Raw genomic sequence first — 17,500 nt, 5'->3', positions numbered from 1 at the left:
ATTTCAGTTACCTCTCCTATCAACCTTGTCCTCATTGTTGTCTACCGCCCTCCTGGTCCCCTAGGAGACTTCCTGGAAGAAATGGACTCACTGCTTAGTGCTTTCCCTTCCGATAGCTCCCCCCTGACAGTGCTTGGTGACTTCAACCTCCCCTCTGACAAGCTACATTCTTCTTCCCTCCTGTCTCGTCTCGACTCTTTCTCCCTCACACTCAACAGCTACATCCCCACACACAAAGGAGACAATGTCCTGGACCTGGTTTTCACCCGTCCTTCTCCAGCTACAGATGTGACTGCTACCCCACTACACGTCTCCGATCATCACCTGGTATCCTTCACCATCACTCTCCCTGTCCTTCCTAAACCTACCTCTCACCCCACTTGCCCCCCCCCCCACAACCTTCACTCTGTCTCCCCTTCATCTGTAGCTTCTGGCACTCTTTCTTCCCTTCCTGATCCTGAGTCTTTTTCCTCACTACCCTTGGACTCAGCCACAGATACTTTCCTCTCATCTCTTTCCTCAACTATGGACTTCCTCTGCCCTCTGTCCTAAACCCAAGATACCTTCTTGTTCTGCTCCTTGGCTTTCAGATGTGCTGCGCAACAATGGAAGAGAGCTAAGATCATCAGAGAGAAAGTGGAAGAAATCACAACTTGATGCTGATCTTGATTCTTACTGAACACGTCTTGTCAAGTTCTCCTCAGATGTGACTTCTGCCAAGACTTCCTTCTACAATGAAAAGCTTGAAGCTTCCTCACATGACCCTCGGAAATTCCACAACCCCCCGGCTCCTCCTCCTTCATCCTCCCTGACTGCAGAAGACTTTGATTCTTTCTACCAGGAGAAGATTGAGGAAATCTGCCGGACCTTCACTTCAGCCCCGACTGCACTTACATCTCAGAGTATGGATTCCCCTACACCTTCGTTGTCACATTTCTCAACTGTAGCAGCAGAAGAGATTTCACAACTCACCCGGTCTTGCAATCCTACCACCTGCCCATTGGATCCAGTCCCTTCCACTATGCTCCAGACCATCTCGCAAGACCTTCTGCCCTTCACTACCACTATCATCAATAGATCCATAGCATCTGGTCAGGTACCAACTACTTTCAAGAGAGCAAGGGTTATTCCCATCCATCAGACATCAGTAACTACAGACTGGTGTCACTTCTCTCGTTTCTATTCGCGTCTCTTTCTCACAGAACAACCTCCAAGACCCCAACCAGTCTGGCTTTAAAGCAGCTCACTCTACAGAGACAGCCCTTTTGGATGTCTCTGAGAAGCTACATACTGCTAGATCAGCCAAACTGTCATCCGTCCTCATCCTCCTTGACCTTTCAGCAGCGTTTGATACGGTCAACCACAAGACTCTCTTATCCTCCCTCAGGAGTCTTGGGATTTGTGGATCAGCTTGGGAATGGTTCGCTTCCTACCTGGAAGGACGCTCATATCAGGTAACATGGAGGGGAGTGACATCTGCTCCAAGCAGACTCTCCACTGGCGTCCCACAGGGCTCAGTACTTGGTCCTCTTCTTTTCTCCCTGTATACTCACTCTCTTGGTGAAGTTATTTCCTCACATGGGTTCTCTTACCACTGCTATGCTGATGATACACAACTTATCTTCTCTTTCCCCCCCTCAGATGCCACAGCTTCTGATCAGATCTCAGCATGTCTGGCAGAAATATCATCATGGATGACTGCTCATCAGTTAAAGCTCAATCCTAGCAAAACTGACCTGCTGATCATCAGGTGATTCATCCCCAGGTCATGACCTTACTATATCCCACAGCTCACACCCTTGGGGTAACCATGGACAATAAACTGTCCTTTTCCTCTCATGTCCCTAATGTGACTCGCTCATGTCGGTTCCTTCTCTACAACATCAGAAGGATTCGGCCACCACCCCCCCCCCACACACACACACACACAGGCTGCTCAGGTACTTGTTCAGTCTCTTGTCATGTCGAAACTGGACTACTGCAGCTCTCTCTATCAGGTCTACATATGAACACAATCTGTCCTCTGCAAATGACCCATAATGCAGCTGTGTGACTTGTCTTCAACCTCCCTAAGTTCTCCACACCACCACACAGCTGTGTTCCTCCACTGGCTCCTGTAGCTGAACACATCAGGTTTAAACACTGATGCTGACCTACAAAGCCAAAACCAGACCATCTCCCTCTTACCCCAAAGCCCTCATCACTCCTCACACTGCACCTCACACCCTCAGATCTACAGAACTGCCCCACTGGTCCCACCATCTCTCAGGGTAAGAGGGAAGTTTACTACAAGACTCTGTTCTGTTCTGCACCGAGGGGGTGGGATGAACTTCCCCTAGAGGTCCGGACAACTAAGTCACTGGTTAATTTAAAGCGGTGGTTGAAGACCTACTTCTTCAGGAAACACTTCACTAGCACTACCTTCCTTATCTTCTGCATTTAAAAAAAACACTTTGACACTTTTTCATTGTAACTTTGAACAAATGTTTTAAACTCCTGGTATCTTAAGTCTGTAACCGAGTGAGCAGCATTAATGTATTCAATGTTAGAGATTTAAACACTTATGTACGTCGCTCTGGATAAGAGCATCTGTCACATGCTGTACATGTAAATGATCACCCCGAGGCCTGGTAGAGAGCGAGGTCTTAAACCCTGAAGTTCTGCAGCTCCTGATTCGATGTCGTCTGCATACCGAAGATCCGTTTGTTTTGGACGCAGCAGGTTTCAGGGGATGTAGATGTGGTCTGAAGCGTGCTGTTTGTTTTCCAAAGTAAACACTCGCTGCTTGCTCTGAGCTGTTATTTTTAAGATTTGTGGTAGAATAGCCTCAAAGCCCCCTAACTGGCTCAATTTTCACCTTCATAAAAAACTCAGAAATAGGCAGCGTAGTGAAGTTCTCAATTTCCATCTTTATAAAATATTAGTTCTGATTAATTTTTTATGTTGTAAAAACTCTCTGCTGAGTACTGTAGGACTTTCTGAGTCATGCTCTCTACACTCCCAGGTGAAGAACCTGTGTTCATCTGGCAGAGAGCAGCCATGTGCTCTTCAACAGATCATAATGCACAATCTGTACACAGATCCACAAAGTCTTCAGAGGAACTGCAGTCACGACAACAGCTGGAATAACCAGAACATTTCAAAAACGACTGGGTTCTCTGTCTCATACACACGTCTACAGCAGAACCTCCTTATAGATCGACACAGAACCCGATCACAGATCCACAGAACCAGAACAGCTGAAAACCTCATTGCAAATCACCACAGAACAGAGTGATGATCATTCTGCTGATGAATAGTTTTTATCATAGTTTTAGTAAAAGTTTATCATCGTCTCGTCCGAAACGAGACGATAACTAAATAAAAACTAATGGATGGAAACTGTGCCAAACTCTATCGACGATTCAGTCGACGAATAAAAACGACGAGACAAGATCCAATCAAAACTAAGTTAGTTATGAAAAGTTAGGAGAAGGCGGGGCAACTTAGGATCCTATCGAATCACATCTCATCTCTTTCTGCAGGGCGGAGTTTAGACACACATTTGATCTACATCAACACGTCTCGCCCCGATACACAGTTTCTACACAACAAAGCGTCCGTGCTGGAACAAAGAGATAAGACCATGTGAATGAGAACTGACAACAACAACAGAAACATGACGTCATGAAGTGACAAATCCATGTGAAGGTGTGTTTGTGTTGAAGGAACAGCAGCATTGTGTTACACTCATTGCTCACGGAGAGCAGGACTGACCACAATTAAAATATTTAAAGATCAACACAAAATTATTGATGATTTATTTTTTGTGCAAAAGACAGTGCGGTCCTTTCAGAACTCGGCTTTATTAAGAAGGTCACGGTTTGTTGTGAGCTTCTTCAGGGAGAGCGGCAGGTCTGCTGTTCATTATTATTGTTATCGAGATCTATTTTTATAAATCAAGGCCAGATAAATAAAGAATTCTGTATTCTATAATCCTATAAAACTGTGTATTGAACTTTAAAACCTCATTTCAGAGCAGGTTCATAGACGTCTCGTTTCAGCTCGGTGACAACGACATCCAGACGTTTAAGGTGAAACTTTACAAAAATGTTTCACACTTTACATTTAAAAATAATAAAATGCTCGTTTAAAATCTCTCGATCTCTCAGACTACAGCTGAGTCATTTAAATGACTAGATTATGACTAAACCTAAATCAAAACTTGGTGTTAAAATGAACTTAAATAAAAATAATAATAATAAAAAAAATTTAAAAAAAAATTCAAAGACTTAAAATTGTAAAATGGACAAATTTTTTGCAAATTGTATTTTTCTCCTTTAATTTTTCTTTACATTCGGATAAGCGGTACAAAATGAATGAATGAATGAATTTTTCTTTACATTAAAAAGATCCCTCAGTTTAAGGGTTAAACAGTTTAAGAACCCTCGCTGTAGAGGATTAATGGTCTACAGAAGATCTGCCGCTCCATGGTCCCTAATCCTAAGCAGCAGAACAGAAACAGAAACTTACATCGGTGCTGCAGGATCTGTAGCGCTTCCTCTCCCCAAGACAGTACTTCCCTCCTCCAGACGGCCTGCAAAAAAGAATCAAATATAATAAAAACAAACCTATGAAGAACCAAGAGAAAATCAGAGAACCCTTATTACAGAATAGAAGGATATGAAGCATAGAACAAAGAGACCTTCCTCACAAAACCTGGAACCATCTGCACTGAGGATGCATTAGATAAACACAGGATGCTCCACAGTTCTCTTACAAAACCCATTAAACTTCTTGACCAGACCTTCCAGCTGAACCCAAGCTGGAGCTGGATCACCGTCAGAATGCTGCTTCAGGCACAAAATAAAAGCCTTCTTCATGCAGCAGGTCTTCAGGGGGAGGAACTCGAGTGCTCAGGATTTTATTACAGCTGAAATGGTTCTACAGACCTCAGCACTCCAGCCAGCTGTTATCTGCTCTCTCACACAACATCAACAACATCTACTGAGTGCTAAAGTGTAATAAAATGGGCTGTAGAGGAGAACCTGAACGTCATACCGTCTCTGAGTCACACAGATGTACTGAACGTCTCTGTGTGGAACTTTACAGTTTATCTTCAGTGGAACTAAAAGTCCAAACTCTGTTCCATCAGGACAATGTCCCTGTGGACAAAGCAGCTCCATGAGGACATAGTGTGGAGGTGAAGGTTGGAGTGAAATACTTGTGTCCTGCACTGAGCCCTGACTCTGACTCAACACCACTGAACACTGACTGAACCCCAGACCTCCTCACCAACATCAGAGTCTGATCTCACTGATGCTCTTGTAGCTGAATGATCACTAATCCCCACAGACACAATCCAACATCTAGTGGAGACCCTTCCAGAAGGCTGAAGCTCAGCACAAAGCAGGTTTTTGGTTTCTGCAGGTTTTTGGTTTGTATGTAAAAGCACTGCTGTGTGTCAGATGGAGCATCAGATGCCACTCGAGGATGACGCTGACAGAGCTGAAGGTCCGAAGGCAAGTCGATCACCATCAGAAAATAACTGTACATCACAACAGACTGAAATATTTCTGACCCTCTCTCAGTAAAAACTAGTGAGTTCTCCAGAGAAAAGCTGCTGATGAGCCACAGGTTCGGTTCTCAAACATCTAAGGAGGTTTATTATAAACATCTCCAGTGGAAACAAGAACAAATCCTAACTAACAATTAAGTAGACACATCTGATCTTATCTGATCTTTGTGTTCAGCTCCAGTTTTACACCAGAAATAAATCTTCAGAAGATTGGAGCTTTTACTCTCCACTTGCCCTGGACACTGTAGTGTGTGTTTGGGTTGTTGTGACCACTGGGGCAGTTTGTTCTCCTCCTCCAAACTCGAACAGTTTGACCTGCAGTGATTGGACCAAACAGATCTGTTCATTCTGCTCACATTTGGGTTTCCTCAGAAGCTGATCAGCTTGAAGGTGAGGACGTTTTTTTTTTTTTATCACCTGCTAATTTACGTCTCTGTGAATAAGCTGTTACTATGGAAACGATTGGTGATATAAACCTGCGGCTGTCAGATCTACTGACCAATCAGACTGATGTTAGTGATGGTGAGCTGTGTGTAGTGATGCAGTGATTTTGATGATGATGATGATGATGATGATGATGATGATGATCTCCTCCCCCGACTCTTACTTTGCCTACTTACGCTGGACTGTCACAGTGACGCATGGACGAAGAAACTCCACCACCGCATGTCCGGCTGCATTCGCCCCACTGTGTCCATGGCCCCCAGCCTCCATCCACACTGAGTGGCCACGTCCCAAACACCACACACTCGCCCTGATAACACCACTGACACACACACACACACACACACACACACACACACACACACACACACACACACACACACACTCAACTACATCTTTGCACTCAGTTCATTTTTGCACATTACTTCTTTATTTTTGCTATATTTCAACTTTTTTCTAAAGAAACTTGGTGAGGAATGAAGATGTATCTTTAGCAACTGGCATCTCAAATAAACTACAGATGATTAGTACTAAGGAGAGAGAGAGAGAGAGAGAGAGAGAGAGAGAGAGAGAGAGAGAGAGAGAGAGAGAGAGAGAGAGAGAGAGAGAGAGAGAGAGTATAAGAGAGTGCGATAGACAGATGAGTAGATAGCGAAGAGAGTATGATAGACATCTCGCTCGTATTTCTGATCTGCTAGAGCTCTAGATAGATACAGACTACCGTATTTTGCGATTAGCATATCGATCTATATCTAGACAGATAGTGATAGATAAGATCGCTAGCGATATAGTTAGACAGAGCGTATGCGCGCGCGCGATGAGCGATGCGCGCCAGACAGTGTTTCTGAGATAGAGCTAGCGAGCGCGCGCGCCATCGTGAGTGATCTAGCGATCACGATCATAGCGAGACAGAGATAGTATTGCTCTCTCTCTCTCGCGATCCGTCTCTTTCCGCATCGTTTAGAGTGATCGAGTGTGTATGTGAGTGTTTATACGTATGTGAGTGTGTATGTGAGTGTGTGTGAGTGTGTGAGTGTGTATGTGAGTGTGTGTGAGTGTGTGAGTGTGTGTGTGAGTGTGTATGTGAGTGTGTATGTGAGTGTGTGAGTGTGTATGTGAGTGTGTGTGTGAATGTGTATGTGAGTGTGTGTGAGTGTGTGAGTGTGTATGTGAGTGTGTGTGTGAGTGTGTATGTGAGTGTGTATGTGAGTGTGTGAGTGTGTGTGTGAGTGTGTATGTGAGTGTGTATGTGAGTGTGTGTGTGAGTGTGTATGTGAGTGTGTATGTGAGTGTGTATGTGAGTGTGTGAGTGTGTATGTGAGTGTGTCTCTGTGCGTGTGGTGTGGTAGCGTAGGTGTCTGTGCGTGTGTCTGTGCGTGTGCGTGTGTCTGTGCGTGTGCGTGTGTCTGTGCATGTTCGTGTGTCTGTGCGTGTGCGTGTGTCTGTGCGTGTGTCTGTGCGTGTGCGTGTGTCTGTGCGTGTGTCTGTGCGTGTGTCTGTGCGTGTGTCTGTGCGTGTGTCTGTGCGTGTGTCTGTGCGTGTGCGTGTGTCTGTGCGTGTGTCTGTGCGTGTGTCTGTGCGTGTGTCTGTGCGTGTGTCTGTGCGTGTGTCTGTGCGTGTGTCTGTGAGTGTGTATGTGAGTGTGTATGTGAGTGTGTGAGTGTGTATGTGAGTGTGTATGTGAGTGTGTGAGTGTGTATGTGAGTGTGTGAGTGTGTATGTGAGTGTGTGTGTGAGTGTGAATCGGTTTAAACCTGTGATACAGCTTCCTCTGACCCCACCCTCCCCACCCCTCCCCCACCACAGTTCGTCCCAGGCCACGCCCCTCCATCACATTACTCACTCAGGCAGAAATGGCTGATCTTCATATTCCTTTGATGCCAGTGTGTCCAGAGCCAGACATAAGTACATACACTCTCTGGGAAAATAACAGAGGCTCGAGCCGCTCCGCTCGTTTAGGACACGCTGCTGAATAGCTGCTGAATAACTGCTGAATAGCTGCTGAATAACTGCTGAATAACTGATGAATAGCTCCAGCCAGATAACGATAACGAAGGACGACAGCTCGTGCCCTCTCTCGTTCTTCCTTTTCAGCCAGAGACAATGTGAGCTGTAATCTTTATTAAAACTGTCTCTGGTTCCCACTGCCTGCAGAATGTCTACCTGCCACTAACATCACCACATTCTACCCTAACGACAGGATATATCTACCCTAACTACACCAACATCACCACATTCTACCCTAACAACAGGATATATCTACCCTAACGACAGGATATATCTACCCTAACTACACCAACATCACCACATTCTACCCTAACAACAGGATATATCTACCCTAACGACAGGATATATCTACCCTAACTACACCAACATCACCACATTCTACCCTAACAACAGGATATATCTACCCTAACGACAGGATATATCTACCCTAACGACAGGATATATCTACCCTAACTACACCAACATCACCACATTCTACCCTAACGACAGGATATATCTACCCTAACGACAGGATATATCTACCCTAACTACACCAACATCACAACATTCTACCCTAACGACAGGATATATCTACCCTAACGACACTAATATCACAACATTCTACCCTAACAACCGATCGGCATCCAGTCTCAGACAGTCAGTTCACAGAAGCTCCGACTCTTAAGCTCGGTTTCACATTTAGGGGTGTGGCTTGGAAGGAACAGCAGAAGGGGCGTGTCCAGATTCGGTCAAAACGACAGCGTCTGAACAACTCGTCAGTTTTATATTATAAAACACATCAGAAAGGAAGACACCATGATGGTGTGATGAAGCAGTGTTATGTTTATTCCCCTGGAGATTCTTTTTTTATTTAATTCCACTTACACCACAGCAACTTACCAACTATTATCATTTTTATTTATTATAGAACTTCATTGTTTTTTCTATTTCGAGTTACATATAATGTTAGTGTGTCACTTCCTGTTGTTTCTTACATTCTAGCAGCTACAGACACTCTTTATTCTCTCTCTACATAAATGAGAGAAAAATCACATCACAGCTTGTTGTGTTACTGAGAAACCAAGCGTAGTGTGAACTGGGGGTCTTAGATCCGAAACCCCGAGGTCCGACCCGAGGCCCGAGCGGGTTCGGTCTAAAGGTTTCACGTGTGCCTCGGACACGGGTCGGTATAATAATAGCGGGTAATTTAAAATGAATGTGTTTTTACTGAACGGACCCGAGAAGACCCGAACTACTGTATCTCGTGTGTGTGCCTCGACTCGAGTCTTTTTCCAACCTCTCCTCTGTTTGCCAAGACCGCTTGTGACATGTGGCTGGTGACGTGTGACTGGTGACGTGTGACTGGTGACGTGCGACTGGTGACGTGCGGCTGGTGACGTGCGGCTGGTGACGTGCGGCTGGTGACGTGCGGCTGGTGACGTGCGGCTGGTGACGTGCGACTGGTGACGTGCGGCTGGTGACGTGCGGCTGGTGACGTGTGACTGGTGACGTGTGACTGGTGGCGTGTGACTGGTGGCGTGCGGCTGGCGGTGAGCTAATTTTCGTTGAAACAGACCTGTCGATCAATGTTGAATCCACTCTGTAGCGGTTACTTTGTGCAGAGTTACGCAACATTCAGGTCCAGTCGGGTAACAAAAATGCCAACGGGTCGAGTCGGACTCAGGTCTAATTTTTTTGAGTCTGTCTCGGGTCGGGTCTTTCTTTAGAAAAAAAATGATGCACGTCGGGTTCGGGTAAAAAGTGATTCGGGTCACTCGGGGTCGGGGACATTTCTGTAGACCCGAGAAGACCTCTAGTGTGAACTCGGTCCTGATGATGTCGGAGAAGTTAAAGTCACCATCTGTCAGTATGTTGAGGAGTGAAGTGAGGCTGCGGGGGGGGGGGGGGGGAATCTCACACTTACCCCTTTCTCAATGCTGCCGGTTTGACACAGCGTTCCCTCTGCGGCTGGAATACTGTTAGTGACACAGCGGTTACTTTTGCTAAGGCACCAGAGCTCTCTACACACTTCCTAGGAAATAAGGCAAAGGCAAGTTGGTCAGAATACATAAACTCTGGGAGAAAGACAAAGTGCTGCTCAGCTCCAGCCAGAGTTCCAGACATCACACACACACACACACACACACACACACACACACACACACACACACACAAAGCACTACACACATCCAGGAGACGACGGGCACTACAACACCCGATACACCTCCACATCTGCCCCATGTGTCCTGATGATCCTGTAAAGGTTTTTCTCCTCTGGGTTTCATCCTCCTGCACTGATCAGACCCAGAAGATGACTGAACAGTTCCACATCATCACACACAAACACACAAGTCTGAACATTTGACTTCAGGATCTCCTGAATCCAGCACCGGCTCCTGGCACAGATAAAGAGGAAACGTGTTGACACGTTACAAGGCCTCGCCTCGCCTCACTCAACCTCGTGTAGGATTTCCCCTTTAACGAGCACTCAGACCCGTTTAAAGCCTGGACTTCAAAGCATTTACAGGACAAGCATGTACGAGGAAGGAGCAGCCCTCGTGAAAAAGACTTACGGTACAGAGTTCAAGCTCTGACCCCTCGGAGTCAGTGAGTCACAGACACGAGTCACTTGGCCTCTCCAGATGAAATAAAACAGCGCATTGGTTCTCTCACGTTACAACCGCTGCATCTCCACGTCTGGCTTTAATAAACCTGCTCGGTTCTCACAGGAGGAACCACACGGTGCTGACGGAGGAGCAGAGCGACGCACCGCCTCACCGTCAGGAAGTCAGAAGTCAGGCTACTGCAGGTTTATTACCGTGTGTGATCACCAGGAGCACAGAGAGGCACAGAGATTTCTCCAGGTTCCCTGATGTAAAAACACTGAGTTGTTCCTCTGATGGTCTGAACTCACTTCACCATCCAGAGTCCAAACCCTGAGTGTTAGCAGGTTTCTAGTCGTTAGCATTAGCATTAAGAGTGTAGTACATCATTCAGTGGCTCTCTGCAGCAGGCAGGAAAACTCAGTGTTCTGATTCACAGCACTCACTAAACCCAGTGACCTTTAAACCCTTTGACCTGCTCACGCTGGGTTCTGGTGGCAGTCGTGTAAAAATAACTGGAGTTGCTCGAGTTGCTGCTTTTCTGACCTGAAGAGCGGTTCGAGACCAAGCCCCGTCACCATGACCAGGCCCCTTCGCCATGACCGGGCCCCTTCACCATGACCGGGCCCCGTCACCATGACCAGGCCCCGTCGCCATGACCAGGCCCCGTCGCCATGACCAGGCCCCGTCACCATGACCAGGCCCCGTCACCATGACCGGGCCCCTTCGCCATGACCGGGCCCCTTCGCCATGACCGGGCCCCGTCGCCATGACCAGGCCCCTTCGCCATGACCAGGCCCCGTCGCCATGACCGGGCCCCTTCGCCATGACCGGGCCCCTTCACCATGACCAGGCTCCTTCGCCATGACATCTCCATCCGCCTGTGTTCCTGAATAAACACTGAAGGGACCACTGAGCATAACATGACCTGATGACCGTTGCATTATTTATATCCAATTGAATTTAAATTCCTTTCTATAGCTCTTTAACAGTGGACATTGTCTCAAAGCAGCTTTACAGAAATATAATACACAACATGTGATATTATAGCTGTCAGAGCTGCTGCTGTGCCCTTGTTAAGGCAAAAACCACATCATCTCCACACGTGTGCAGCTGGTCATCAGTGTCCCCCATTGTCCCCCAGTGTCCCTCAGTGTCCCTCCGTGTCCCCCAGAGTCCCTCAGTGTCCCTCAGAGTCTTTACTGACACAGCAGGTTTCTAGTCTGTTCAGTTAAATGATGTCATTAGATTTTACCTCCAGATTCATGCAGCTGAACTTCTCTAGATACTTAACTAGACTAGTTCTTAAAACAACATTATTATTATTATTATTATTATTATTATTATTATTATTATTATTATTATTATTATTATTGTTTTGTTGTTGTTGTTGTTTATTAAATGCTCTGGGACATTATCCAGGGTCTCATTCCCTCTGTACAACCTCGTTGTTTCCAATGAAGCAGCTTTATAATCATCACTGACCATGTTTATAAAAACTGGAACCAAATTAATAAAATATTGTAACTGAATTATTTCATTATTATCTGTTTTCTCTCTCTCTGTTTCTCTCTCTCTCTCTCTCTCTCTCTGTTTCTCCCTCTCTCTCTCTTCCTCCCTGTCTCTCTCTCTGTTTCTCTCTATCTCTCTCCCTGTCTCTCTCTCTCTCTCTCTCTCTCTCTCTCTCTCTCTCTCTCTCTCTCTCTCTCTCTTTCTCTCTCTCTCTCTCTCTCCCTCTCTCTCTCTCTCTCTCTCTCTCTCTCTCTCTCTCTCTCTCTCTCTCTCCCCCCTCTCCCCCCCTCCCCCCTCCCTCCGGTGTATTACATGTTAGTCTGTGTCACGTAGTTTCAGGCTCAGGTCTGACCTCAGCTCTGAATGAAGGATTAGTGAAGCTGCGGTAGATTTAATGGTTAAACAGACGTCTGGCTAAAACAGATGAGATTGTCAGAATCCAAAGCTACACACTGCAATGAGAGCGAGCCAAGAAACCGCTGGCTCTCGTCCGTTACTGAACGTCTCGTATTCTGATCACAGCTAAGAGAAAAATTACAGACTTCTCACTCTGGCATCTGCTCCAGATGTTTCTCTCAATGAACTAAATATCTGTAATCTCTTCTAGTTTCATTTCTGCTTCAGCAGTTTATGGAGCACAGTATATCTCAATCAGGCTTTATTATTATTATTATTATTATTATTATTATTATTATTATTGTTATTATTATTGTTGTTGTTGTTATTGTTGTTGTTTTGTTGTTGTTGTTTTTCCTGAATTCGCTTGGCTTTCATCAGGTTCCTTCTTTCTCCTGAAACTCTTTTTCATTTGAAGAAAGTGTAAATTAAAGTAGGTCACAAGCCTCAGTGTCGCTCCATCTGACAGATCTGAAAGCGTCTGAACATCTCAGATCTGTTACAGTGTCTGATCCTGTTTCATATAATAATCAGATAATTAAATCAGCAGATTTTCTGTCAGGTTTAACGGCTCAGGACAGCTCTGTAATACCGGCTCTGGAACTGCACCGAGATTCTAACTTCTGATCAGAACCACAGAAGTGTCACGGCAGGACCCTCGAGGTGAACAGGACCCTCGAGGTGAACAGGACCCTCGAGGTGAACAGGACCCTCGAGGTGAACATGTGAGCTTCTCCAGGGAACTGAACTCAGCTCACTGACAAGCTGGAACATGAACAGAATATAAATTACGTCTCTCTCTTTAGGATCTATTTAAAAAGCTAGAATCATTAACAACACAAAACCCCTCGAGGAACATTTTTCCTAAGAAAAGGTTTTTGCTGTTTTCATGAATATTTCCCTGAAGTTCTCCATTTATAATTACGTATGTGGAAGTGAGTTCTTCTGTTCTTCTGTTATAAACAGCTATAAACAGCTATAAAGCTTCAGCACTGTCAGATCTCCTCTGATCTGGAGATGTTCCAGCTTCACCACTGACTGGTCCACAGGGCTGATACTGGGACACAAACACATACACACGTGATTAAATTCAACTGCTGTTTCACGTCTAAACCGAACACCTTTAGGTTCCAGATGTTCCAGAAACACAACGCACCACACAATCTTTAATATTTTATAGAAAGACAAAGTAAAGTCAATCTCTTCTTGCAGCAGATCAGCTCAGCAGATATAAACACACTCCAGTATATCAGGCCCTGCTCTGCTCCATCACCTGCTCACAGTGAGATGATAACAGATCCAGACGTCCATGCAGAAATTAAAATATGGTCATGGTCTGGACTGATGGAGACCGATCTGAGTACCAGCTGTTCTACAGAGCACTGATACTTCTTAATGAACATGATATACCTTTACAGGACTTTTACTCAAGCATGACAGCAGAGTTTTTCAGCTGTAGACCAGCCTGGGGAACACATCAGCGTCCTCCAGCCAGACTTCTGGGTCACTGGTAAAAAGAATTACTTGTTGTTTGGCATTGCGTCTCTTCTGAGAGCTTTAACCATCAGCCTGATTCCCTGCACATGGCTTCCTCCATTATTCTTCATCATTAAAGAGCTTTTATTGTTTATTCTAAATCTGACTTGGATAAAGATCAGAAAGAGATCTGATGAGACATAATTTAATCCCAGACACTGACGTTAAAATCCTTCTTTCTGATTTAATCCCAGAACGTTTATTTTTTACTTTTATTGTATTTTGAAAGGCTGTGTGACACTGAAGGTCAGACAGACATCTGACTCCTGACTGAAGGTCACTGCTTTCCAGGAGATGTTTATTTGTGTACGATGTGGTGAGAACGTCTCCAGTGTCCGTGCTGTGGACCAGACAGAGGTGCTGAGATTCAAGCTGAGATTCTGTTTGACTTATTAGCTTGAAGAGAGAGAATAAAGAGAGAGAGACTGCTGAGGAGACGAGTGTTTAGAGCTGAAGAACAGAAGTGATTGTAATTGTAGTGAAATGTCTGCAGTGTGAAATCGATCATTACTTTAAATAAACTTATTAACTCAGTAACTGCTTGTCATCAGGTCAGGTGTTGTATCTGAATGATGTGTCTATGGTGTGATGATACAGACTCCGACCTCTGAAAGCTCTAACGATCTACACAGAAGAGTGAAAGCGCACTGCGTTCCTCTTACCCCGTATTTGCACTGTCTGGAGGAGGCGCCATACTGAAAACGACACTGCTCATCGGCGTCGTACACCTGCCCCGGGGCCACGGTGGGGTACAGGAAGTCCCGCTTCAGCGGCTCATTGTCCAGACACGTTCCCCGACCTGAGCTGTCAAAAGAACAAAAGGTAGAATAAGATTGGCTCCTGGACAGCGTTCACCATTCACACGATCATCTCCAAACACGAGAGAAATGTAAAAGTAGAGCGTGAGAAATGTAAGCCGAGCGAGCAGGATGACAGACTGCATCCTTAAAAGCCAGACGTTTAGGCTTATATGGTGCTCTTGGCCTCACATGAAAGCCTTTGAAGCAGCGGTGAAGTAAGGAGTAAAAGATAGGAAGAAAGAGAAGAAAAGAGTGCAGTGGTGTGTTTAGTCTGTTTAGTCAGAGAGAAATATGGACGCTCTGTAGAACCAGTCACAGGGGGTGGAACTGCTGATCTGCTGCTAACAGACACCGAGGAGAAGAAGGAAGACGCATGGACCGGGCGAAGGCCGAGAAACAGATGTCGAGCTGGAGATGGACGGACTGTGAGACGTGTCTGGGAGGAATCTGTGGGCAAACACTAACATTACTAGGAAGTGAGCAGCAAGTCTCTGGATTTGTTCAACACCAAGTAGCACCAACACCAGCAGGATGGAGAGAACCTGAGCAAAGAAACACCACAGCAACAAACAGCACAAGCTCTCAGGAATCTGCTTTCTGTTTAATGTGCCAGAGGAAGCTTCGGCTGAAACAGGGATCTTTGGCTTCCCACTAGAATATTGGAAGGATAATCTAATTCAAACTAAACCAAATATATCGGGAAGGAAAGGAAAGAAACACACACGCTTTCTGCCCGGGGCGGCGGGGGGACGACCGACGCCAGATTCAGTTACATCCCTTTTTTTTTTCCATGTTGTTTGGTGGAATAATCCTTTACTTTGGCTTCCACGCGATCCCCTCTGCTGGGAGAAACACAATCCCGGCTCAAACCCCACAGATTCTTAACGTACCAGCGCAGACCTCTCGGTTTATTGCTTTAGAGGAAGACAAAATAGTCGTCTTAAAAATAGAAACGATTAGAAGAAATGTCAACAAAACTTTCTCCCAGATGAGAGCCGCAGGGTACGTGGTGTAGCTCAAAGACACAAAAATGCCCCCTGTTTTTAGCCTTAGAAATGTTTTCCATCTAAAAGCGTAAGAAAGACGTCCATTCGCTGCTGTGTGTCTGCACACGTTTACACAAAGACATGGTGTTAATAAAGTTTCTCTGTACAGCAGGCAAGCTGAAGCTGAACTGAGGCCTGAGACACCACGACACGTCCGAAATCCAGTAGGTGAAGCGTGCGAGAGAAAGGAGAGACTTTCTGATCGTGGAGAAGTCACGTACAAGCTGTACATAAAAGATGCACCGCGGCAAAATAAAGGATTCGGCCATTTCTCCCCACACAGACTGCTCAGGTATGTGTTCAGTCTCTTATCTCAACACTGGACTACTGCAGCTCTCTCTGTCAGGTCTACATATGAACACATCCTCTGTAAACGATCCATAATGCAGCTGTGTGACTAACCCTACCCCTAACCCCCAACCCCAATCCTAACCCCCAACCCTAACCCCCAACCCCAATCCTAACCCCCAACCCCAATCCTAACCCCCAACCCTAATATTAACCCCAACCCCCAACCCTACCCCCAACCCCCAACCCTACCCCCAACCCCCAACCCTACCCCTTACTACCCAACCCTAACCTTAACCCCAACCCTAACCCCCAACCCTAACCCTAACCCACTTATGAACACAATTCATCCTCTGTAAATGATCCATAATGCAGCTGTGTGACTAACCCTAACCCTAACCCCCAACCCTACCCCCAACCCTAACCCTAACCCCTAACCCTAACCCCCAACCCTAACCCTGACTCCAACCCTAACCCTAACCCTAACCCTCCACTGGCTCCTGTAGCTGAACACATCAGATTTAAACACTCGTGATTGTCTACCAAGCCAAAAACAGACCATCTCCCTCTTACCCCAAAGCCCTCATCACTCCTCACACACTCTGGTTAAGGGCACCTGCCAAATGGCTTAAATGTAAATCTAAGATGCTCATCTCCTGCCAGAACTTTCACTTCATTCACAGTTCTTTTGGTTCAACTAGTTTATAAGTTCTTTCTGAAACCTTAAGAAACTACGGCTTTGGTTCTAGAAGGAAACAAATCCACAGAGCAGTGTTGTAATGTGACGGTGTATAAACACTTCGTTACTGTACTTCAGTAGAAATGTCATGTATCTGTACTTTACTTCACTATTTAAATTTATGACAACTTTCACTTTTACTCCACTACATTTCCGAGATAAAATGTAAACTTTTACTCCGTTATATTCCCACTAAACATCTTCGTTACTCGTTACTACAAAATAAAGTCAGCAGAAATGTGTGTGACTGTAATAAGGGAGGTTTGGTGTATCACTGCTCCTAGATTGTATTACGCTCCGCACGCTGTACGGAGAAGCACAGGTACGCGCAGCGTGTATGCGCAGTCAGAGCTGGGGGCGTTTATCTATAACGGGGGCAACCAAAAGCAGTGAAATGTCACTATTCTTATTACCAGAGTTGTAGCACAAACTAAATATTAATGCAACATCAATACTAAATAAAAATAACATTAATTGATTTGGTCTTGAAGCCTGAGATAGACACAGACACAGGCTCCCCGTGACCCGAGGTAGTTTGTGGATAAGCGGTAGAAAAAGAGTGAGTGAGTGAGCGAGTGACGTCATTCATCGGA

The 17,500-nt window shown here is 45.5% G+C and overlaps 1 protein-coding gene across 2 annotated transcripts in view; it reads right to left on the bottom strand.

Moving 5' to 3' along the window:
- adamts6 (ADAM metallopeptidase with thrombospondin type 1 motif, 6) overlaps nucleotides 1-17,500 on the bottom strand; it is a 351,012-nt gene that overhangs the window by 295,293 nt on the left and 38,219 nt on the right. For both annotated transcript variants that reach the window (XM_047804490.1, XM_047804489.1), the window contains exons 11-14: nucleotides 14,697-14,838; nucleotides 9,912-10,019; nucleotides 6,178-6,323; nucleotides 4,513-4,576 (exon numbers count right to left, since the gene is read on the bottom strand). In XM_047804490.1, the coding sequence (XP_047660446.1) occupies nucleotides 4,513-4,576; nucleotides 6,178-6,323; nucleotides 9,912-10,019; nucleotides 14,697-14,838 (460 nt within the window). The remainder of the gene's footprint in view (nucleotides 1-4,512; nucleotides 4,577-6,177; nucleotides 6,324-9,911; nucleotides 10,020-14,696; nucleotides 14,839-17,500) is intronic.

The sequence above is a fragment of the Tachysurus fulvidraco genome, chromosome 20, assembly GCF_022655615.1.
Source record: "Tachysurus fulvidraco isolate hzauxx_2018 chromosome 20, HZAU_PFXX_2.0, whole genome shotgun sequence".
Lineage (NCBI taxonomy): Eukaryota > Metazoa > Chordata > Actinopteri > Siluriformes > Bagridae > Tachysurus > Tachysurus fulvidraco.
The sequence above is the reverse complement of the archived record's forward strand: the minus strand, read 5'-3'. Positions and strand labels throughout refer to the sequence as shown.